The sequence below is a fragment of the Stegastes partitus genome, unplaced genomic scaffold (genome assembly GCF_000690725.1).
Source record: "Stegastes partitus isolate 25-593 unplaced genomic scaffold, Stegastes_partitus-1.0.2 Scaffold98, whole genome shotgun sequence".
Taxonomy (NCBI): Eukaryota; Metazoa; Chordata; class Actinopteri; family Pomacentridae; genus Stegastes; species Stegastes partitus.
In genome coordinates, this window is record NW_007577829.1 from 419,296 (window position 1) to 444,541 (window position 25,246).

Here is a 25,246-nt window from a genome sequence, read left to right on the forward strand (position 1 = left end):
ACCCAATATTTTTTGAAATGGTACTTCATTCTTTTACAAAAGTTTGATCACTAAGTTTAACTAATTTAGCTGTATATAAACCAGCAAATATATTTACATGTAATTTTAGAGGTATTTGCCATTATTTAGTTTTAAAAAAGTCTACTAAAGGTTGGGGGGGGATGTGTAAATTTTAACTACCATTTTACTGATTTTTCCTGGTTTGTAAAATTACAGACATCCAGTAAAAGCACCATTAAAAATACGATTTAAAACTGGCCAAAACTATAAATAATATACACGTCAAATATCTGTATTTTCACAGTAGTAATTTCCAGTGTGTGACTGTGTAATTACCCTGATGTACAGTATTTAAATCAACTTAAAATATCACATTTTTATATCTTATTTTACAGATGTTTACTCTTATTTTCACAGTTATTACAGTTTTTGAACATTCCATTGTATTGTTTTGATTTTCACCTTTTTTAATTAGACAGATTTTTTATTTTATTTTTTTTAACAGTGTAAAGGTTTAAAATTAAATTTATTTTTACCCCGGTTTAGGTTTGCATTTAACAGGTCGGTGGTGAAAGTTAGGGAAACACTGTGGTCATGGTTTAAACGAAAAAATAGAATTGACTTTCAGTTCAGGGCAGGAAACAAACAACCATCCTCGAACTAAAGTCTGGTGTTTTATTGACTCATCCATCCGCTCTGACCTCCTCCCAACACAAATATGCTGTTTTGGGGCACCTGCTGAAATGAATGCTGCTGTCCTTTGTCTTTGGAAGGCAATGACTGTTGAAAAAAAAAAAAAAAAAGTAGCACTTTGTGCTTGACTGAGCAAGAAGGGGAGTCCTGAGCCAGTCCTGAGCTGAGTGGAGCTGCACCTTTGGCACAGTGATACTTTGAGCTAATGTTAGCATAGTAACATGCAGAAAAAAAATGAGAGTGCTAACACACTGATGAAAGGTTGGTGTTATGTTTACCATGTTGCCACCCTGGCTGCACCCATGATTGTTAAAATGCTGAACTGGTGATGGAAAATGGACAGAGGAAAGGCTAAGAAAATGATCAAAGTTGTTTCAGTTTAACCCAAAATTTCATGCAAGTTCTTCCTCTGTTGAGACCTTTTACTCAAAACCACAAATGTCAGCCTTACGGTGTCACCAGGGGAAAGGTCGGGGAGTCGACAAAATAATTTCTGTCTCTTGGGACCAAGCGTACAAAATGATGAAGTCTGGACCACAGTGGTGGAGTAACCATCAGAGCAGCATTGCCAACCATGAAGCCACGCTGCTAGCAACAGTTACATCTGTGTGTATAAGCAGTAAATCTTCTTGTTTGCCAATGAAAGTTAAAATAAAACCTTATCAAGCGCTTTAAGGAGTCACTAGGTAAACAAAGAAATGCACGCTAGAAGAAGACTAAGCAATGAGCTATAAAAATAACTAATTATTAGGCAATGTTGAGTAAACAGAAGCTATAAAAATGAGGTTATAAAATTATATGTTCAGAGATTTAATTGATGATAATGTCTATATAACATAAAACACTCGCTGCGTGTCTCTGTGATGGTATGTATGCTTGTCTCTCTACTTGTTCTGTCAAACCACCTTGCCAGAGCAAGCCAGGTGAACTGTAGAAGGAATTATTTATGGTCTTGTTATTGGTATCTCAATGCCGAGTTGCTCAATATTAACAGCTGATGCTTCCCTTTGTGGTTGCGTGAGAGAGCATAATCGTAGTAGAAGTAGAAATCAATAAAAGTCACTGATATAAAACAACAGAAGTGACAGATGGATTTTTTAAAAAAGTGAGCAGACAATAAAAAGAGTGACTTCTGGAATGAGTGTAAAAGCAAGTCCTAAAACTTCCTCCCTTCATTGGAGTCTGGCTGCATGCGAGTCACAGAAAGCTGTCTTTGTTGTTAAGTAAACACTGTCAGGAGCAAAGATGTTGCACTCAAACCAGTACAGAAACTCCAACGTGCGTGCCTCATTTGCATGTGCGTGCGTGTGCCTGCATGCGCACAAGTGCAGCGTGAATGTGTGTTCGCCTTATAAACAGGGGAAAACAAGGACAGTTGTCGCTCACGGCAGCAAGCGTGTGAACTTGCAAGTGGATTTTGATCTTTGGTACTGAATCTACCCCGTTCTCCCCACAACGCTTCTCCTCTCGTGCCTGTTCTCGTGGCGGTGGAGGAGAGGAGACGCCTCTGTAAATGTTTACCGTGTGAGAGTTTGTTAAAGATGTGACCGGAGAGTGATAAACATAAAACATCTGGACGCAGACCCAACATCTGCCGCCATAAGGACAGTTGACATAGTGAGAACCGCCATAAGAGAAACACTGAAGGAAAAGAAGAGTGAAGAAAAACAAAGTGTGAAGAAAGTTGGAACTGAGGACTCAAACTTAACAAAAGTCACCTGATTTAATCCCCTGATTATAAAAAAAGACCTACACTTTACTGAAAACCACTACACAACATTTGTCTCTGCTTCTCTTCCTTCCTCCGTCTTCTTCTTTTTTGTAGAAAAACAGCCGAATAGTTTAGGAGTCCAGCACCCAGTGCAAGGGTGGGCCATGCAGAATAGGGAAAACAAAGCCAACGAGGAGCAGATGTTCAAAAACACACACACACATGGAGACACACTGATGCAAGCACACACATTTGGAGTATATAGTTCCTGTCCTAGAACCGAGACCACAACCTCACCCCTTCTAAGCACACACAGACTCAGAGTGAAGTAAAAAAGGAGAAGTTAGGGAACACACAAGACATTGAAAAGCATCCTCAGAACAACACAGGACTTAGTAACTCTGCAGAAACTTAACTATATTTCCAGTAGCGTTCATGCTTTTTGTAGCCTTCCTGACATGTGTGCATGTGAGTGTGAGATTCAATCTGATCCACAACCATCAGAGGAAACAGCTGCATGGACCTGTGTGGGTTGAACGAGGCAGGATTCGCAGATAACCTCCGACTTCTTGGAGAGGAAGCTTGGAGAGAACCTCAGGAAGCTGCTCTCAGGACCCGACGCACAAAACAGATCCTGCATGTACAGAGGCAGCAAAAATAAACACAGCTTTCAGGTGCATGGTCACAATGACTCGAGTGTGTGCATCAGCACCTTGCCCTATTTTTTTTTTACTACATAGCACGGCACACGTGCAAGAAGTTCACTCGGCAAGTTTGTGGATACAACAAAACAGCCACATATAACGTGGTATGTTTTTAATACGTGTTAATTTAACACCTGAACAGTTTTTGCAACACCTTCACAAACAAAGTCATCAATCAATCAGTCAACAGCCCATCGACACTATTTGCTCAGTATGTTCCCAAACTCTTGAGCAGTTCCCTATAAAAAATTTTTTTAAAAACCCACCTCGGGCGAGGGGAGGAGAACTTGGCCCTGTGCCTTTTATTTCAGAGGCTTTGCACAGAAAGGAAGCAGCCTGAGTAGTTTCATTGTAAGTTCTTCCTGCAGCTCTTGAAAGGCAGAATCATGCAGCACTGAGGCCTGGCCTCGTGTCAGGGATTTGTTTACATCAATCACCCACCGCACATGTCCAAGATGGCACAGCTAAAAAGTTCAAGTATGTTGACAGAATGGTGCCCAAAACTGGCGTACGACTGTGAAATGCCAAAGTGATGGTTTATTGTCCAAACAGGTTAGCCTTCTGGGTAGCAGCGCATTCCTCACGCGCTTCTTTATGCTTTTCATGTGCAGCATCTAAATATCACTGTCAGCATATAATCCATAAACTTTAATTTAAGGAGGTTGTAATTTATGTTATTGCTTTCAGCGCAGGATTGCTGCAAAATGAGCTGCGACGCTTGTCAGCAGATACTGCGAGGCGGCTGTACGTGACACGGAGCTCTTTCGATCTGTGAATTTCACATTCTGGTTGATAGACGGAGGATGGTGCCGTCTCTGGGGCTACGCTGGTTTCACTTCTCCGCTTTGCAAAACCACACATACACACACACAGAAATACGTCCCCTCACAAAACCACGCTGACACACAAACACACACACACACACGCATACGCATGCACATGAGGGCGGGTGTACGTCAAAAAAGCAAACAGTGGAATCCTACTCTCCTGTCACGTCACGCGCCCACTGCTGCCCGGCATGGCACCCAGACCGACAAAGACAGCAGGGCGCTTGTGACGAGCTCGATGAAAGTGTGTGAGTGTCTGAGAGCTCCTACGTCGACTGACAGTGACGTCTGGCGATCCTCTCCACCTCCGTCTGTTTCTCCATTTCTGCATCCCACACTCTAGTCAGACAGAGCACAATGGGAAGAGCATGAGCAGCTGAAATTTAAGACAAATATATAAAAGAAACTGGAAAGGCAATAAAAAAAAAAAAAGTAAAGAAAAAAAGGCTGGTATTCAGTTCCAATATAATCACTCCCAGACCCAGGGGAATAAGACGCAGCTGTGTTATCATTGGTGTCTGTTAAAGACTCTGACACACATACATGCACAATGGGTAATTACTGCCAGTTAGCCCACTCATTTGTTGCTATTACGCCAAAACTACTTCCTCCGCTGCCCATTTGAATGCACATCAGTCTGGAAATACCATTTAGATACGTGGGCTTGACAGACTAGACACAATTTAGCAATTAAGGGAAATTTATCAATCAGGTGCATTTTACTTACAACCACCTGCTGTAATGTGTTCGCAAATAAGTGCAGAGAAGCCCTGACAAATGCAGCATTTATTCGACGCACCTGCAGCCCCCGACACCCGACAACTACCTTGCAGTCTACATACAGTTGAGCACAAAGGATGTGGTGCATACTGTGAAGGTTTTGTAAAAGTAATGGGTGCATTTATGTCAAAATAAGTTTATTTGTGACAGCTTCTCAGTGTGCATTCTTAAGGTGAATTGTTCATTTGGAGAAGTAAGCTTTTTCACCCTGATGGCAGGGAGTCACACGAGAAGATTGATAACACCTTCATGTCTGCACAGTAAACATGAAGCTGCTGCCAGCGTCTTTTTAGCGAAGCTGGCCTAAAAACTGGAGAGCAACTACTCATCTAACTCTCTGCCAGTGACTAAGCTCATTTCTCATAATGTCAGACTTTTAGTTTAATGGGTTAAAGTAGACAATGAGACAAAGAGATCCTTTTAGAAAAGTTGCAATCTTCTTTGAGCATTTTAACTTAAAACTTTCCAAACAGCTTCAAAAGCAAAGGTAGAAGAGGTGTAGTATGATAATGTCTGCACAATTACCTTTGCGTGCTGAAACCAGGGAAACAGGAGGGGTTTTGCAGAACCACTGAGGCATCCGATACCCAAAGATTTACATGGTCGTTGACCTGGATTCAAAAAAAGAGAGAAACAGAAACGACAGAAACAGAGGCCTCTGCACATGCATTTTTAAAGCAGCCTGATAAAACGCACGCTGACACCTGCGTGGATGAAAGAAGAAACAGGAGAAGTGGTTCTGACGAGCAGAAAGAGACAGTTAGAGGAGAGAGGCGAAATCAGCCTGGCTGCATGTTGACCTCAGGTAACCTGGGAACGTGTAGGATGGTTCCCAGGGTGAGTTTCTGCTGACTGCCAACCACAGATCATCAGATTAGACTTGAGTGAAAAACAAAAGTTGTCATTATTATTATTCTATCTCATTATGAATGAAATGCATTTACATATAGTGTTAGTATTAATATTGGTAAGCCTGTTTGTGTTAGCTCTGGTAATAGTATTACTGTGACTATTGGTTTTGGTTGTAGTTCGCTGTGTGGTGTGTGTGTTAGTCATGTTTCCTCAGGCACTATAAAATGATAAGAGATGCCAATTAAACATTAATCAAACAAATGCTGTGACATCAACTATCAGTTTCTTGAAGAGCAGCTTCAAACGCTGATATGTCTTTCAGTCAGGATGCAACAAAAGCGTTGTTGCACTCAGTGTTTCCAGTGCCTCAAAATAACAGTTTAGCGATGTAGAAAAGTTAAATTAGTTGGCTTTGACCATCGTACACTGTGATGAATGTGACGAATAGAAATGAAACCTACAGCCAGACATGGAAAACAAAACAGATGAAAAGCTGTGAATTCTCTCAATGATTCAACACAAGTTTATGTTTCTTGTAATGAGACTTCAAAAGGAAAGTCTGATTCTGGAAACAAGTTTTCAAGTTGGCTATTTTGGTGCTTTGTAAACTCTTTTCAACACGCGTGACCATAGCTAGTGTTTGCTACGTGTTACCCCTCATGGCTTTACGCATCTTTTAAAGTTTCTTATTAGCGGTAATGAGGCAAAGAGCTAGAAGTTTCATTCAAAATACAAAAAAAATCTATCAGCTTAGTAGTGTAGTCCTGCTACAAGTTTTGAAAACGTTGCCCATTTCGCGTTGCCCTCTGCAGCTCCCAGTGGTTAAAGTGGAGCACGAGTCGTGTCTGAAATTAATGTCTGGCTACACCTAACTACCGGCTAATCCAAAAATGAGCCAAGAGGTTATGCGGATAAGTGGAGCTGAAACAGGACATGCAACTGTCTCTGGGCCATAAACTGTCCTGTCACAGCACCTGTCTGTCACTTAAAGCAGCCACACACTTAATTATGCACAGCTTCAGTCCTTAATATAATATAAACAAGTGAGTAAAAATTCCCCCTTCCAACACACAGTTGTCATGAATGTTAAGATCAGCTTTAGTCAGGTTTTGTATCTGGCTGTAAAAAAAATGTTCTGTAATGTTGAACATTTTAACATGGGGATCTAAGGGGATTGACTTGATTTGGAGCCAGCCTCAAGTGGCCTTTTGAGGAACTGCAGTTTCTGGGACTATTGTTTCGGAAATGTAACCCTGGAGGTTACCTATTGTGGTAAGGACATTTTTTGCAAATAAAAAAAAGAAAGTTTGCGCTTTATAAGTGTGATTTTATGTAACATATTGAATGTTGCAACATAAAAACCGTCATATATTGTCATGTAAAAGTGATGGAGAAGTTATTTCACAGCTGAAAAGCAGCAAACATTATGGACAAAGGCAATTATAGCTGCTGGGTGATGAAGAAATATGCAGGATGTGTCCACATTTTATTGTGCATCAGCAAAGCTTTTACAGCTGCTTGTAATCGCCTTGACACAGGTAAGTGATCAAAGAGTTGCTCAAGGATAATTTCATCCAGAACAAAGGAGGAAAACCTGAACTTCCAGGGTGGCCTGTCTCCTCAACAACTTACCCTCCAGCAGTTAAAGGACATACTGGTCTTGGAAAGTGTCTTGAGAATCCCACAAAACCCACTGGGAACTGAGGAAGTGCACATCAACTTTGCAGTGAGGTTATTCATCAGGCCTTAATTCAAACACACAAATATATCTGGGCCTTCTGGTCAGACCACCTGACCTTCGACGCCATCGTAATGGTCTGCCTGACAGAGCCAAAACATACAGCCTGAGCAGCCCCATGGGCCAGTCTGTGTTTTCTCAAACATGCATGCACACACACACACCCACACACACACACACACACACAAGTACAGGGTTAAACAAACACACATACATGCATGTGCACACACATTCTCAGTGTGCGATAAGAGCTGTAGCCCTTAACCTTCTGCGATAGAGGGAGGACTTTAAGTGCAGACAGGAATCCAACTGCTCACTCAATCACTCGGTGTGTGTTTGTATGTGAAACACGGACAGTATGTGCGTACACGAGCACCGCAGTTTCGGCTGAGAGTTTTTTTCTATTTCTCTCTGACAAACCAGTCTGACTGCACACATATCTACACACACACAAACACACACTCTTATGCACAAACTTACACATGCGCACACAAAGAGACACACACACAAGCAAGTGTGCTAAAGCAGAGAAGTGATTTGGGAAAGATTTCTCACGGCCGGAGTGCCCCGAGCCACACTGAGCAAACAGATTAATGATTGGTTGAGAGGGTGGAAGTGCATTCCACAGAGTTAGCCACTGATCGCAGCCACCTCAAACTCAAATTATAGGTGGACAAACACACACACACACACACACGTAACATGCTGCAAGATCACTATCTCTTCTGAGAACTTTGCAAGAAATTAGTTAGAAATTAGGCTCTCCTACTAACCCCACTTCTATTTACTTGACAAGTGTGTACACTGCTTACTCAGAAACACACAGTCTTCTGACTCCTACAGATTTAAGAGAACGTAAAGGTTATCAGAATACTTTCACACGTACCGTAAAACACGCGGGAACACATTGCATTACAAGAATCTTTAACCTCAAACAAAAACAGTGATAGCAAATCAGACACTGTATACCAGGATTGATCTCATAAATTCTGCAGCCTTAGCAGATACAAGATACTTAAAATGCTCAATTTACAGCAGCAGTCCCTCCCACTTAGACTGTGCTTCTTGTCTGTACAGTGATAAATGGAGCTGAAGCAGGAATAAAGTCATAGTTAAATTGAAAATATAAATTGTCCTGCACATTCAGGCAAATATATCTGCCACACATTTGTCAAACCATGGTGTAAACATTAAAGATGAATGAATTGCCGAGTTGGACCACATGAACTGGAGCTTCTGGCTTCCATCAGCGAGCTGCAGGGCTGCCCATTACACCAGCTACTCTGCTCCTGCATGCTTGTGATAGCACCTAAACTATTTTGACTGCGTGTCTCTGTGCAGTATGTGTGCGCAAGCTTGCACGTAAATCCTCCAGCAGCACCTGTGTATCACTTGTCAGAAGCGTCAGATTTCATGCTCAAAGAATTGATAGCCTTTCAGCAGCCTCAGCAATAACATGGCTAAGTAATGTCATGATTAACCAAGGCGCTACTGATCACCAATTTAGATTTTCAAAGAACAGGAAGGAAAACTCAAAATGAAATCGAAGCAACACATTAATTAGGAGAAGTTCTTATCTGTCACCTCAGTCTTATAGCTCTGAAACTCACTGTATCTGCTTGCAGACATTTGCTGCTACATGCAGTGCGGTTTATGTTGCTGGATTGTTTATTGGATTATTAATACTGACTAAATATAATGTAGAAAATTAGATAGCATAAAACTGAAAGACTGTGTTAAATTTCCTCAGAAGGGTACTTATATAAGTGACTGTACGATCTGAGGTGGCAACATTTTAATGCTCAATGTAATGCTGTTGTGTTTGACTACATACATGCAACAATCAGCCATTAAAACTGTCAACAGGTCAAATGAAAACCATTGATCTGCTCTTTAGAATGCAATGTTTGGCTGGAAAACCTTGGATCCTTGCATTTATGTGGAAGTTGCTTTGACATGTATGGCACTCCTACACAGGAATGGTTCACATTGACCTCCAAGCTTCTCAGATCAGCCCCCAAGCTGATGGTGTATCCACAGAATGCACTCGAACAAGTCCAATCCATGAAGGCTTCACCCTGCAGCCTGCAGAACCCAAAGGATCTGCTGCCAATGCCCCACTCCCAGACACCACAGGACCCCTCAAGAGATTCTATGTTGATGTCTCAACAGGTTTGAGCCATTTTGGCATTACGGGGGGCGGGACGGGACATGACCTACACAATATTAGCAAGGTGGTTTTAGTGATAAAATAAAATAATCTACAGTGTTGGGATATCATAAAAATGCAATATCTGTCAATATCATTATCTTTATTTATTTTTTTGCTATAATGAAAATAATGCCTGGATTTCACTGGCATTTACCGGTACACAAATGATGATGACCTCAAACTGCGTCATGAAGCGTGTAAACAAGTGTGGCTGCAGTAACAAACATATATCAGTATCGGTTGATATCGGAATCGGAAATTAAGAGTTGGACAATATTGGCATATCGGATATTGGCGAAAAAGCCAATATCGGACATCCCTAGTATAGTGCACATATATATAGTATGAACAATAGTTTACATGACCTTGCAAATCCAGCTCACATATGCTAATCTCATGTATCTTTGGTTCTAAGATTATACAAAGTGTGTGGAGTCTTTACAGTTCATTTGGTAATAATGACAGAGTACATACTATTCTAGATCTGCACTGCCGCCCAGTTATAGTGTGTTCCTGCTGATAAACAGTACCACTTGTCCCAACTACTGTTTTCAAGTTCATTTTACCAGGAGACAAAGAGTCCATTTATCTAGAGGGAGGCAGAAAAGAGACGGGAGAGAGACAGCGAAGGGTGACAGGGAGAGAGAGAGAGAAAAAAAAAGGGGGAGGAGAAAGAAAGAGAGCGAGGACAAGGCTGAACGTTGGACTGAGACAGAGGAGAGAAAGACGACTGACGGGAGAACTTTCCAAAACAGCAGATCCTGGAATGTTGGTGGAAGGTGCCACATAGCTCCAAATATTTGTTTCTCGGTCGGCACGGCAACAGGACAACCAACATGTTTATTAGCGAATCCCTTACAATGATACCAGAGAGCTGAGAGCGGGAGAGGGAACACCCAGAGCAGAGGCATGTGGACTGTGTGATACGGTCCAAAAAAAAAAGAAAGAAAAAAAAGTCACTTAAAGAACAAGTGAGGCGAAGGGCAGTTGTAAGTTTCATTGTTGACATTGTGTAAGGAAGGTACACGTGCCAACATGTGCACACACACACACAGGTAAATACAGCAGTGGATGAAGTAACACTCGGAAACAGAACAAACTACTGTCACTTAACTATGTGGTGCTGCTTCCTCCCTTCAGCCTCACCCAACCAGAAACAAACAAACACATAGAGAGAGAGAGATCAGAAACTGTCTCCACGGGTTTCTATACAATATGTGATAACACATACGGCAAGATGATCAAATCAGAAAATAGAATGTACACCGAGTCCCGTCCATTGAGTCGGGTATTTTCCAGCACCGGGACTCGCAGTGGCAGCTTTTGGCAGACAAAGTGTTTACCCTTGATTTAACCAAAAGTTAGTTTAACCTTTGCTGAGTTTCGGTGTTGTTGCCGTGGTTACAGGCATTACAGACTATAGGCTTCCATAAACACTGAACATTTATAGTGAGTGTGTATAACTGTCAGAGAAGAAACAGCACACTTTCCCTCTTAAAAATGAAAAACTGAATTCATAAGTAATTGCACGTGCAATTCGTCAGTTTAATACACTCAGGGGTTTTGCTGTTTCAGCCTCACCTGGTCCTGTGTGAGAAGCAGCTTACTGAGACTAATATAAGCAAACTTTAGGTAGATATTGCTGTTGTGTTGCTGCATATTTCATTTAAAATGTCGCTTGTGGTTGCATTGCTGGCTGTTTACCAAAAACATATGAGCCTGTATTGGAGAGAGACGTGATGCAGACCAATGAGGTGTGTAGGCACCATCAGTGAACACGCTAAAAAAAAGAACATGACCCACAGACAAAAACGCTGCTGACCACAGGTGGCACAAGGTCCCACAACCCTTTCTCTCAAAAATTATGTTCTTATATAGCTAGATTCAAAGCTTAAAGAGGCATAGAGTCCATGTAGAGAGTTGGAGGCATAAGTCAGCAACAGGACTTTCACCGACGAGACTGAAGTTTCATGTCCTGTGTGAGAACATTACTCTTAAACTCAGGTTTCATTTTCTCTCATTGTTCTGTTTTGGTTTTCACTCGCTGTTTGGTTAGCTTTAGGCACCAAAACTACATGTTTAGGTTTAGGAAAATATCATGCTTTGGTTGACTCTTACACAATGATAGCTGCTTTTCAGAAGCTCGGTTAGGTTTGGGTACCAAAAATACTTGGTTAGTTTTAGGAAAATAGCACGGTTTGGGTTAAGATGCAGTCCTTTTATGACAAGTTTGAAGCTTTACCTCCATGTCATCGGGGAGATGAGTCCTGTTCCATCTAATGTATGGTTATTTTGCTAAAAGGAGTGACAGAGTGCAGTAAAATAAATGTCAAAGATATATTGATTTGTATATGTTATATGTCGCACGCAAATGCAATCTGTCAGATAATACATTATAGTCAAAGCATAATTCGGGAATACAGTTTAGTTGCATAGGAATGTCATTTTTGAAAGACTTAGCAGCAGCAGCTTAGATATGAACTAATAGCATTTTAAAGGCTGTCAATGATTTACCCTCAAGCCATACAATTCAGCACTGCAATAAACAGACACAACATTTTACCTCAATGCATTAAATTTCAAATTGATCATCAACACTTCTATTATCTCACACTAAAATCTGAACAAATGCTTCACTCTGTTTTAATCAAACACTTGGAGCCTTCTGGAATCTTGAAATGACGTTTCAGGCTGCACGGAGACTCTTTTGGCCTCAAACAAGAGAAAAGGTGAGAAAGTCAACAAGATCAGCTTCGTAGCTAAATAACCATCTTTGTACCATAGTTCATCTTACTCTCATTTAACGTTAAACAAAGCTGCAACTAAATATCAATCTTTTCATTAATCACTTAGCAGGGATTTACTGTTGCCTCAATCAGTCCACGTATTTAATGACATTGACAGTGAAAGTGTGTTGTTTTGGCTCCAGTATTTAGTCAGCTGCAATCAGCACATCAGTGATGGCAGAAAAGTCCAACGATAAAGTTTCCAAGACTTGCAAAGTACTTCACATTATTAGAGAACAACAGCATGGTTTGTACACTGTGAAAAGAAAAATCTCAGAGGCACTATTCAGTTTGATGGCACTTTACATCTTTTTGCTTCTCTCCATGCTCACATATACTGTATTCTAATGCAGCCTAATTCCCAATGAAACTGTTCTCATTATTTCTATGCAGCAAGTGTGAAATAATTAAACTACATGGTAACCAGCAGATGGGCTGCAAGGTGGCGCAGTTGGTTAGCACTGTTGCCTCGCAGCAAGAAGGTCGCCGGTTCGCGTCTCACTAGGGGCACCGGGATCTTTCTGCGTGCAGTTTGCATGTTCTCCCCATGCAGCGTGGGTTCTCTCCGGGTTCTCCAGCTTCCTCCCACAAGGTCCAAAAACATGTTGAGGTTAATTGGTGATTCTAAATTGTCCGTATTGTCTGTCTCTAAGTGTGGCCCTGTGATAGACTGGCGACCTGTCCAGGGTGTCCCCTGCCTTCGCCCTAAGTCGGCTGGGATAGGCTCCAGCCCCCCCGCGACCCTAGTGAGGTTTAAGCGGTGTATAGACAAAGGATGGATGGATGGATGGATGGATGGATGGATGGTAACCAGCAGTCGCTTCCCAGCTGCTGCTCTGCACCGTTAAAATCGTGGGTTTATAACCACTATGCGGTTCAACAAACTCACCATGACTTAAAGATGGCGGCTCTGCTGAGAATTTGGTGAAATTTGCGTATCCCTGTATCATATCATATCATTTTCAGTGCTTTTGTTGGTTTTAGCAGTAATTCCTTGCCACTTACAATGTTCATAAATTAGGGACGTTACAAAGAGTACCCCATTATGTTTTAATGGTCACTTTAATGTACACCGATAAGATAATCACATATTATCTATAGTGGTAGCACAGTATAAAATGGCATAAAATCCTTCTTTCAACAGCCAGACATCACAGTCCGAGCCCCTCCCCTGCAACTATAACACCACTCAATATTGATCCGTGATCAGGTTTCATAGCTGTCTCAGAGGAGGGTTGTGAGGATGATCTCTGTGTGCTTGAGTGTGTTCATGCCTGTATACATGTGTGCACGAGATATTGAGGAAGAAAAGAAAGCCAAGGAAGAGAGAGAGGAGTCTGTTTTTACTGCTGCACGTCTCTTGTTTCATAGGACTGCATTCTGCCAGATCGAGCTCACCTAAACCGATTGCATGTCCAGTAAAGCCTGAATATAATTTAAGGGAAACATTCACCGCGCCCTGATTCACTTTGTGTTTCTGACAAGCCCGTATTTATGTTCTCTCCTTTTCGGTAAATGCGACAGAACAAACTTCCATTCTTCCTTCTTTCAGCCTCTTTCTCTCACCCCCAGACTGAAACTGCTGCTCGACTTAAAACAATCGCTCAGTCCTGTCACTCTCTTCCTCCCTCCCTCTCTCTCTCTTTACTTTTTTTTTTTTTTTTTTTTTATTGCCTCTGAAAAGCCAGGCTAGAATAACCAGCAAGTCCAAACACACGCTGACAACCTCCCAGTCGCACTTGTACACACAAACAACACAAACACACACATGTAGACCTACTAAAACAGAAACACACACACCTTGTGCGGTTGGTAAGGTTCCCTGGCTTGTGGAGGTAAATGGAGTGGAACAGGTTAGCATTGCTGCCTTATAGTATTCCACCTGTACAAACACAGTGCTTGATCATGGCTAAACAGACTCACACACACACACACACGGACACACACACAAAATAGTCCTCCATCTGGACTGAGGCACTGGTGGGTTTTAATAGCTATCGATCATTTTCCCCCGTGACACACTCACACACTCACCTCCCTGTTACAGGCCGAACAGAGCCAGCTGAGGACTCATACAGGTCCCTGGGTGCACACACACACACACACACACACACACACACACACACTGCACATGTGCACACAACCTACCATGCAGTGTCAAAAAGGCCATTTACTTTGCCTGCCTGTGTATGCGTGTGTGTGTGTGTGTGTGTGTGTGTTAGTGCTTTTGTGTGCCTCTGAGTGTACGCTTGTGTGCGCGCGAGAGTCCTGCTGTGGCTCACTCTGCCTTTCTTTTTAGATGAGGTTATTTAATTTACATAATGAGGCCCAGACCCACTCTCATAGATTGAATTACTCTGAGACAACAAATAAAAACGAACGCAGACAAGCACCGCTACAAACATACAAATCCCAGTCTATGCAGCGCTTTAACTGGACTTGTTGTCTCGCTTTACTAGTGATAAAAGAGCATCTGTAGCCTTGAAAAAAATAAAATAAAAGTAAAGTCACAGAACCTGCAGGGTGCCCACCCTCACCCAATGATGTCATTGCACACTTGCGAGTGAGTTACGGTGCGCTGAAAGGGTCAAAATGAGGGAGAGCCAATCGATATTCTATACGATTCTGACCCATAAATCTGAGATGTGATTAGTCCGGGTAGTTAGTGACCATTAATTGTCAAAGCTAATAAAGTCCTTTGTGGCTGAGGGTGCCAGAGAGGCTGTTGGGAACCATGGTTGATTTTATGAGCAAATTAATTAAAACAGTGCTTGGAGAGAAAAAAAAAAAAAAACCCGTCAAAGTCAGACATCAAACACATTCCACACTTGGTGAAGGGCGGAACAAAGAGACATCACTCAGGGAGATTCAGTGTGCATGTCTGAGTGTGTGTAATAATCAAACACAATGATTCCTTCCTTTATACCATGCTGTAAATCCTGAAGGGAAAGAGGGACATTTGTCATTTAGCCGCGTCTTTCCTTTTTCATTATAAAAATGGCTGCCACAGTATCTTATTAATGTATAAGTGGGTGCGTGTGTGTGTGTGTGTGTGCAACACATAATTCAGGAAAGATGATAGAAAAAAAAGCAGTTAGGGAGAGTGAAAGATGCAGCATAGGATAAGGACAAAGAGGGCAACAAAAGAAGGAAGAAGGTGTGGAATAACAGGCTGTTTTGGCAGGAAAAAACGTTAAATTTTACTATGTGGGCCCAAATTCTTCTACCTCTCTATCGTAAACTCAGTGTCAGCATCAGTAGCTTCCAACCTTGGGTCAGACACGCTCCAGAAAGTCTGGTTAGCACTGTCACCACACAGCAAGAAGGTTCTGGATTCAAACCTGTCGGTTGGCTGGGCCGGTCATTCTGAGTGGAGTTTGTAGGCTCCTACTGAGCCTGTGTGGGTTTTCTCCAGGTACATCCACACTCTTAAGTCCACAGTAGGTTATCTGGTGTATCCCGCCTCTTGTCTAGTGTCTCTGGGATAAGCTTCAGCCTTCTGTAGTTATACATGCTACAAGATGAGGCAGCTATAGCTAATTTATGTTCTAAATGCATTTTAAATGAATCTAAAACTGGTGCACTGCCTTCTGTCCGTGGTTAACCTCCTGTCCATAGAATCTTACTTTTCTATGGCATAATACATTTGCCATTGCTGATGTTGCCCAGCAACACCCATCCACAGGCTCCACCCAGGATAATGTTTTGAAAGCATGAAAGACAGCAACTTTTAGTCAAAACATAAAGATCACTCATCCAAACAACTTCAACTTTGACAAAAAGGTGAAAACAGTCACACACATGCACACAATGAATGAAGGAATGCTATCAGCCCATTGAATTGCCATTACTGCCATAATTATGCTTCAGATTAGGAAAACTACACTTACCAGTTGGCCAGAACATACACATTATACACTCTGATGAATGAAAACAGAAAATAACTCCGATTATGTGGGTAATCTCTTACAGTCATGTGTCTAAGTACATGTAGAATCTCTGCTGGTGTCCAGCCAAGGCATGTAATAGACATGTTAGGTACACAATACCAAGTCAGTGTCCTTTTCATCTTTCCAAGGCATTAAAAAAAAAAGGTTTTGTTGAATTAACTTAAACCAAATTATGATCTTTTCCTAAGCCTAACCAAGTGCTTTTGGTGATTACAGCAATTGAAACTGAAAAGTCCTAAACAAACATACAATAAACACAAACCCCAGCATCCTGGGTGGCAGCTTAGCAATCAGCTTATCTTAACTGTTAGGTATTTCAACCAATTGTGCAAATGTTTTATATTGCTTTTTCCACCATTTATCCATTGTTATAGTTATGTATCTCAGCCATTTATCCATTTACTGTAAGCTCACTATTTAAACTTCTCTGGTTGTTGACTGTTTTTATTCACTCTTACTGTACTCAAAGAGTGTCCAGGTGTTGTTGTTGCCTCAGGATGTTCTATATGTGAATAGGTTCTTTAAATAAACGTGTAATTTCAGTTTTAGCAAGTTATTTCAGCCACTCTTGGTTCAAATTCACCTTTACACAGTAACAAATACATGCACACGTTCACAACAAAGGCCGACCCAGATGCATATACAGTCAAGTGTGTGCGCTTGCTTACAGTCTGGTGCGACACACAATCTACACAGCTGGGTGCTTTTTTCCCCTCACACAACAGCTGAAACAACAATTTTCCTCACAGGGTAAGACCATTGTGAGTGTGCACCGTCTCAAAAGCTTCAACAGTCCGTCTCCCTGCCTCTCAGTCACCCTGCAAACCTCAGGGGATGTAAAGTGTGACGTAAAGGACAAAAGATCTTTTTTTTGTCAGTGTTTCGGTGGTTTTACATGTGTGTATTTCCTTTGTACTGTGTAGCGCTTTGGCCAGTGAACTAGTTTAACTTACTGATACCAACACAAACATAGAGAGCAGTCTGAGATTTTACTGAAAAGAACTGCTGAAACAATACAATTAGGCCGCAGCCTGTTTCCATCACAGGGGAAATCCTGCTGCCTGGACGGCCACTGATAGGAGTAAGATGAGAGGGAGAGGGCCGAGGGAGAGCCAGAGAGGAGGAGAGAGATAAGAGAGAGGCAAAGTGTGTTGGGGGATAGAAGAGGAGTACATGTGGGATCCAGTCCAGAGGGAAAAATAGTGCAGAGGTAATGTCAGAATGAAGGGAGTAACAGATGTGAAAGAAATGGCAGAGAGGAAGCGATACTGATAAAGAAAAGTTCAGCGAACAGCGGAGGTTAGTCTGTGGGTGGAAAGTCTACATGCAAGATAACTGAGAAGGTCCAGTTGCACCACGTAAGGTCAGGATGCAGCTGAGCGGGAACACTGAAAAAAAAAAATGCACACAACAAAAAAAACGTGATTCTTTATCTTGAAAGTGAACCACAAATGCAAGAAGCAGAAAGGAGTTTCTTGACCTTTGTTGATGTCTAGATTTAAAAAGGTTTTGTTACAGTAAAACGCAAGCCGTGACATTACTCTTACCTCCGACTTCAATTTCTGCAATCGGTTTACCAGTATACGGTGAAAACCTCTGATTTTAACTTATTTATTACTGGAAATCTTTTAAGATATTGTAGGCCAAGAAAAAAAAACTTTGATGACTCAGCGCCCCATAGATTGTTCCCACTTTGTCGTGGTACTTGAACAACTTTTGAGCAGTTTTTGTGGTGTGGCAGTCTGCGACGATTTTAAATGCACTGTAAAATAAATAAACAATTAAAATCAGTAAAAACACTGAAAATCTGGCAGCAAACTTGCCTAGGAAAATATGTTAAAAAATGATGGAGCACCGCAATGTTCATAAACTGTAAAAATAACAGCACATGTGGCCAATTTAAATATAGTAAAACAGTGTAATTTTACAGTCACACACTGTGAAAAATATATTACTATTTATATTTGTATAACATTTGATGTGGACATTGTATATAGTTTTGTATGTATGTTCTGTTTATTTGGCAGTCTATACCATGGTGGTGCATTTCTACCTTGAAACTGTAGTGTATTCATGATCAGTCTTCATGAAAGGCTGAATTACTCCAATATTACAACTTGCCATTATGTATAAGGGAGTAGTGATACAGGTGAGCTGGTGTGCTCGAGCAGCAGCCAGTGGTCAGTAATAGAGGCAGGAACTTCCAAGATGTGGACATTCTAGAGAATTACCGTTAAGGCATTTTTAGACTGAAAGAGATTATGTTCATGGAAATAACACTTCTAAATATGCAACTCCAATGCTCACATGAGTTTGTAGGGGTTAAATCAATAACCGTGACATGAGTCAGTGCTGAGTCATATTTTACTACTGACTGCCACAACACTCTTTGCTTGTCAAAAACACGAAAACTTGCAACCACAAATAATTAAATCTAAACACTGACTCACTAGTCGTTCGTACTAATCAGAATTATTCACAAAAGGGTCTCTGTGTTACTGGTGGCAGTGAATCACCTCAATTCAGTTTAATATTGTGTGCTGATTGGGGGCTTGTAAATCATTTATATGTAGCAATGGACACAAAAAGGCAGAGTAGAAATTATAGGTGGTCTTTATCAATATTTATTTCTACTTTTCTAAATGTAATTTTATTTTTATTATTATGATTAGTATTTTTATGATTATTATTATTATTACTATGGGTATGGTTGCCCTGAATTCAACCACATACTCCCCTTCTGTCGCCAGCCTTCTACATTTGAGGACAATTCTGAATAAGTACTTTATGACCACCGTTGACCAAACTGAACCAGGCAGCAGCGGGATATCCTACCCTCACGGTGAATAGTCACTTAAACAGCGGGGTTCCTCCATGCTAATTTTCCCATACATTCCTACACAGAAAATGACTTTGGCAAGCTACCATGCTGTGGTTACCCTTTTATAACTTTACGCATGGCGACCAGGGAAGAAAAGCAGACCCAATCCGTCCAGCGCTGCAGTCATATTGAAACATTTAGGGGTTCTGTATTAAACACCGTTTGAAAGTATATAAAACAGAATTTGCAGAGGTCTGACTTTTGCCATGGGATCCGACTCCAAAAAGAGCTTTAATTTAAATGAGATAATAACTTTAAATGACATCATGTGTTTTGCTTTAACTTCATTTGTCTGTTTGGGACAATGGGTGAAGCCATACATGCGGATCCCTGCTGTCAGGTGGCGGGCAGCAGACCACCTATGTGCTTTGATTTAAATGAAAAGAAGCCATGAATAGATGAATGAGCCAAAGAGGATAAATATTTCAAAATGTGCCAGTGGAACACCGAGCGTAAACAAGCGTCTAAACAACTTGTGCTTATTCTGTTTGCTCTCATTTCATCCCTGACTGTTATAAAACTACGACCAAGTGAATGAAACAGAAAGGGAAAGAAATACTGCACAAGTTTGACTCACCTTAACCTTTCCCTGATGGTCATAAAGCAAAGCAAAATTGTCTCATGTGTTTAAATCATACAAGAAACTGCCAAAGATCAGTTAAGTCAACCAGTTAGATCAGATTATATCTGACTTTATTGATTGCCACAGTTTGACACACACACAACAGTACATAAAGACAACATTAGCAGCCATAAAAAGTCAGACTGTGGTGGTGTTTTATGATCCAGGTTCATCCTCCTGAGGTGCCTCTCTGAGCCAGTCAGCGCCAGGGGACTGATTTACTTGTCACACAAGGGGGACATATTTAGACTGGATGTGCTGGAGAGTGTGGGCAGTAAAGCTGGCAGGGCAGAAGATGACCCAGACAGTGGGAGTGTGGAGGACTGGAGGGGAACACGTAAGACACACCGGTTAACCTCCTGCCATTAAAGCAGCAGTGATTTCTGACCGAGGGCCAGGGGACAATGGACTGCACTACACTAATTACACACCCTGACATGGATAATAGGAAATGTACTCGCTCTTTATGAGGGTGAACAGACGTCTGTAGATCCGTCTTTAACAACTCGTAGTCGCAGAAATAAAAGGTTTCAAATGTGTGCGAGAAGTAATGACTGAACCAACAGGCAGGTGATTTTTAATTTTAAATGTCAAGGGACTGCTTAGTGCAGCAGAATTGACCAAACACTGCATTTCAGGTAAATAACAGCGTTTAATGCATTTCTCACTAAATATGTCAGTTTATACTAACCTGCCTAGGTGTCGGATTTTAACTCCCTCAGCATGTACACACCTATATGTGAGGAGTGTGTGTGACAAATTATATGAGACCACCAACCAGAGACCACCATGAGATCCTCAGACCAAGACGTGAAATGACACGAAGACTTTCCATCGTGAGCACACACATACATGGAAAAATCTATAATTTGTTTTCACATATAAGTTTTCTTTCATTTCATGTCCAGATCTGCGTTTGAGCTCAAATTTCTCCAGTTCCAACTCAAAATGGAGCTTTGATTTAGCTGCAGAGTAGAATAAGTCATTATCAAAATGTTTTTTTAAAGTCAGACAACCTTTTAAAAGTATAAGTTGAACAGTATATTGGAATAGAAGGAAACAATACAGTATGGCATAGAACAGGATTTTTAATGTAGGTTTTTTTTATTAGAAAGTTATTTTGAAGTCAGACAGCCTAAAAAAAAGAAGCTTAAGCTAAGTGGCAGTTTACAATTGCACATATTACAGAATAGAACAGTGTTAAATTGTAGATCTGTATTAACATGTTTTGAATTCGTTAAGAGGTACTAAACAGAAAAAAAGAATAGAATAGAATGAAATACAATCCAACAGAATCTAGAATAGAATAGAACAGAATCCAATAGAATAGAATAAATTAACTTGCTGCAGGTCATAGAAGTTATTTTAAAGTTGGACAAATGTAAAACTTCAAGCTGAATAATATATTTGAATAAAATAAAACCAAATCTAGAATAGAATATTGGTCACAATGATATATCTTAACTGCATTTTCAATGGTTTCCACAGGTTAAACGCAACACTTCTGTGCGCACACAAAGTTTGAACAAATAAAAAGTGTAATAAATAAAGCCCTGACAGAGAATAAATGTGGGTTTGCAGCAGTTTCTCAGTAAAATAACCTTTAAACAGCGCTGTCAGAGCTGCTGTCCTGAACACTGTCTGTCCCGCCACTGACAGTAAAGCGGGTAACCAGATATTCAAAAACAATACGTCATCCCACAATGCACCGCTCTTACGCTCTCCTTACAGCATTACCTCATCCCACAATCCACCGCGAGATTGAGAATCTTCTGGTGGTCGTCAAGGCAACGCACCTTATCTGCCCCGCCCCGAGCCCCGCCCTCAACCAATGGGAGAGCCCCGTCATGACATCATGGTTATTTTTAGAGAGGCAGCGGCAGCAGATAAGGTTTGGCTCCACGCTGTACAGCTCAGAGTATATACACAGGCAGGCAGAGGAGGCACCGCGCAGAGAAAAGTTAGAGCCACTCGCTGCTTTTTCATTCACTGACTCAAAACAAGTCTGGATACTTTGGAAAAAGCTTTGTGAACTGTTACAACTCAACACTGAGCACTCGACCGTCGCCGGGTGAACGAAGTAAGTCCTGATTCCTGTGTCAAGAAAGTGCGCACTCAAAGTTTTGGAAGTTTTTTTACGCAAAGAGAGGACGTTTGGAAACCTCAGTAACCAGGAAGAAGAGAGGGGGGACGAAAAGTTGTTTTGTAGAAGATTTTTGTAGCTACACTTGTTTTTGGTTCTCTTCTATGTATACCAAGATGGAAACTACTTTCTATGACGACTCACTCAACGCTTTCTCCCAGCACGACAACGCCGGCTACGGATACAGCAACCCCAAAGCGCTGAAACACAACATGACACTGAACCTCTCCGACCCGACGGGCACTCTGAAACCTCACCTCCGCGCCAAAGCCGGAGACATCCTCACCTCCCCGGACGTGGGCTTGCTGAAGCTGGCCTCCCCGGAGCTGGAGCGGCTCATCATCCAGTCCAGTAACGGGCTCATCACCACCACGCCGACCCCGACCCAGTTCCTGTGCCCCAAGAATGTCACCGACGAGCAGGAGGGCTTCGCCGAGGGGTTCGTCCGAGCCCTGGCCGAGCTGCACCACCAGCACATGCCGGCCACCACCTCCGCTGCCCAGACCAGCGTCAACACTGCCCTGCCGCCGGTCTCTTCCGTCGCCGGTGCCACCGTTTACAGCAACAACACCACCATGCGCTCCGACTCGCCGGTTTACGAGGACTTGAACACTTTCAACCCGGCCATCAGCACCGTGTCGGCACCAAACTACACCACCTCAGCCCCGACCATGTCCTTCCCAGCTGCGCCTCCACAGCTCCCCATCTACGGCCAGCCCTCCTCCCAGCTCCCCCGGCTCTCGGCGCTCAAAGAGGAGCCCCAAACCGTGCCCGAGATGCCCGGGGAGACCCCTCCTCTCTCCCCAATCGACATGGAGAGCCAGGAGCGCATCAAGGCCGAGAGAAAGCGGATGAGGAACCGCATCGCCGCCTCCAAGTGCCGGAAGAGGAAGCTGGAGCGCATCTCTCGGCTGGAGGACAAAGTGAAGACCCTCAAGTCCCAAAACTCGGAGCTCGCCTCCACCGCCAACATGTTGCGGGAGCAGGTGGCCCAGCTGAAGCAGAAGGTGATGAACCACGTCAACAGCGGGTGCCAGCTCATGTTAACGCAGCAGCTCCAGACCTTCTGAGGTGGTGACCAAGCGGCGGGCGGAGAGAGAGAGAGAGAAAAGAAAAAGACTGTAGTTGAAAGAAACGGACGCTTCCTGTGACAGTAAGTGGCTGCGTCTCCCGAAATCGTGACGGGATTTGGGACGATGTGGCGCTGACACTGGCAGGACCGGGGAGCCGCGCTAAAAGTTCCTGAAAGTGCCATGCGCTCCCCGGTGGCGCGTCCTAGAGATGGGCTCGGGACAGTGACAGTAGCCATGAACCAGAGGGGTCATGGCACCAAGCAGGATACCTTTCTGTTTCTGTTTCGTGCTGTTTGTTTATAACAGAACTGGACAGGACTGAAGTTTTCTTGATTTACACCCAGCTCTGCATGGACCTTAATCATGACATCCAAGGAGAAGTTTCAGTATTAGAGGATTTAAGAACCTGCAATAGAGACTTTTCTTGCTGTAGCCATAATGGCCTCAATTTTGGGGCGTGTTGGTCAACTCTAAACGGCTGAAAAGTTGTAACAAATGCTGCCTGACTTCTGAGTTACAGTACAAAGTACCTTTTTTCTTAATTGTAAGAAGTTAAGTTAGAAAAGCTTCAAGATTTACTTGTTTTTTTCTAAAGTTGTTTAATGGGGTTTCACTCATTGTTATATGTATATAAGATCAACTTGGAGTACTTATGTTTACCATTTGTAATAAGAATACTGTATAATTTTTTATGTTTGTTTTCTGAGCACTTCAGAAGCTAATCAATATTTAAGAAAATAAACCAGATAAAATGAAGCAACATTGCCTCTGTGTTCTTGTAAGAATGTGACAGAAAGAAGAAAAAAAAAGTGGGTGTGCCATGTCAGGAACTCAAACAATAAAACATGTTGCAACATGTTGCAAGAGCTGCTAGTTCAGAGTACCTCAAGGTAAATTCCATTAGTGCTGGTATTGATCCAGGCTAAGTGATTGTGTTTCAGCTGACAGATCAGGCTCACTTACTACTGATGGAGGCCAATTCTGCAAATTGGGGTTGTAGAGTTTGAGATGTCCACTTTGTGTCTCAGCACACGCAGATATACAAGAAGAATGTAGCCACCAGGCAACACAAAAACCTCTTACAGCTCCGTAAACACTTTATGCCACTAGAAGTATAACTCTGTAGGAGCCTGGAACTGTAACACCGAGGTACAACAGGTTGAAATGAACAACAAGCTCAACTGAAGACATCACTGATTTGATAGAAATGGAAGAATTTCAGGTTTTCAAGCTTTGGCACAAAATGCTTACTAGGGTAAAGGATTTATAACAAATATATTTAAAGTATGAAAAAACAAAAGCCAAAAACCAGAGCTCAATGTAGGGCCTCCTGTGAAACTTGCAAAATTTAGGAACACAATAGCACAAGTAATGATGAAAATGAGTCCACACATAAATAAATGGAAGTGAAAACATAATTTCATATATACAAATCTGTTAAATGCAGATAAGAGAACTAAGCTAAGTTCAAGAAATAACCACATATATATAAACAAGCTCAGGTGCAAGTATTAAAGATGATTTTATAAGGCACATGTTCTCATAAAGCAAACAGAAGAACAAACTGTTCAGTGAAATGGGATATTAATATATTTACGAGCATATACAAACACATAAATTATCAGGCCATCTTTCATGCTGTTGCACCATTTAGTTACCCCAAATTATTCTCTGTCCTTTTGCAAAGAATGACCCCAAATGTCAAAAGAAATGCAAAAAAAAAGTCTCAGATCGTTGACTACAAATGGCTCCACATAGGGTACACTGTGGATTTTTGGAATTGTATATTCTAGATGTATTTTATTCCTTTATCACACAGTTCTCTTATTGAGTACTTTCAGCAACTTTGCTATAAAGATCCTCTCTGAAAGCAGAATAGGTTAAAAGAACAAATAGTAATACAAGCAAAAGGAGATGCTTCAACTGGAAAAAAAAAAAAATAGATCAAAACACAAGATTGGAGCTTATTACAAAATCATTGACAAGTCTGCAACAACTATATCCAAGTTACTGCATTATAATGTATAACACAACACAGCCAGGTTTCCAGTTCCAACATAATTTTTATTATTATTATTTATTTATTTATTTTGGTCATCTTTGTCAATTAAGTACACTAGACACAGTGCAGGTCACAGCTAATTTTTTTAAAGTTCCAAATAAACAGGTTGGAGGCTTAGATTTTCTCTGTATCTTCAGTAAACTAAGCCAACATTCTGAATGTCTTTCCTGCTCAGACAGCAGGTGCATGTGACAGGACAGGTCAGATCTGGC

At 41.7% G+C, this 25,246-nt stretch overlaps 1 protein-coding gene across 1 annotated transcript; it reads left to right on the forward strand.

Moving 5' to 3' along the window:
- The first annotated feature begins 21,644 nt into the window (after positions 1–21,644).
- jun (Jun proto-oncogene, AP-1 transcription factor subunit) lies at positions 21,645–23,728 on the forward strand. The gene has a single exon (XM_008277455.1). The coding sequence runs from the start codon at positions 22,004–22,006 to the stop codon at positions 22,967–22,969; it is 966 nt and encodes a 321-aa protein (XP_008275677.1). The 5' UTR covers positions 21,645–22,003; the 3' UTR covers positions 22,970–23,728.
- Positions 23,729–25,246: the final 1,518 nt, after the last annotated feature.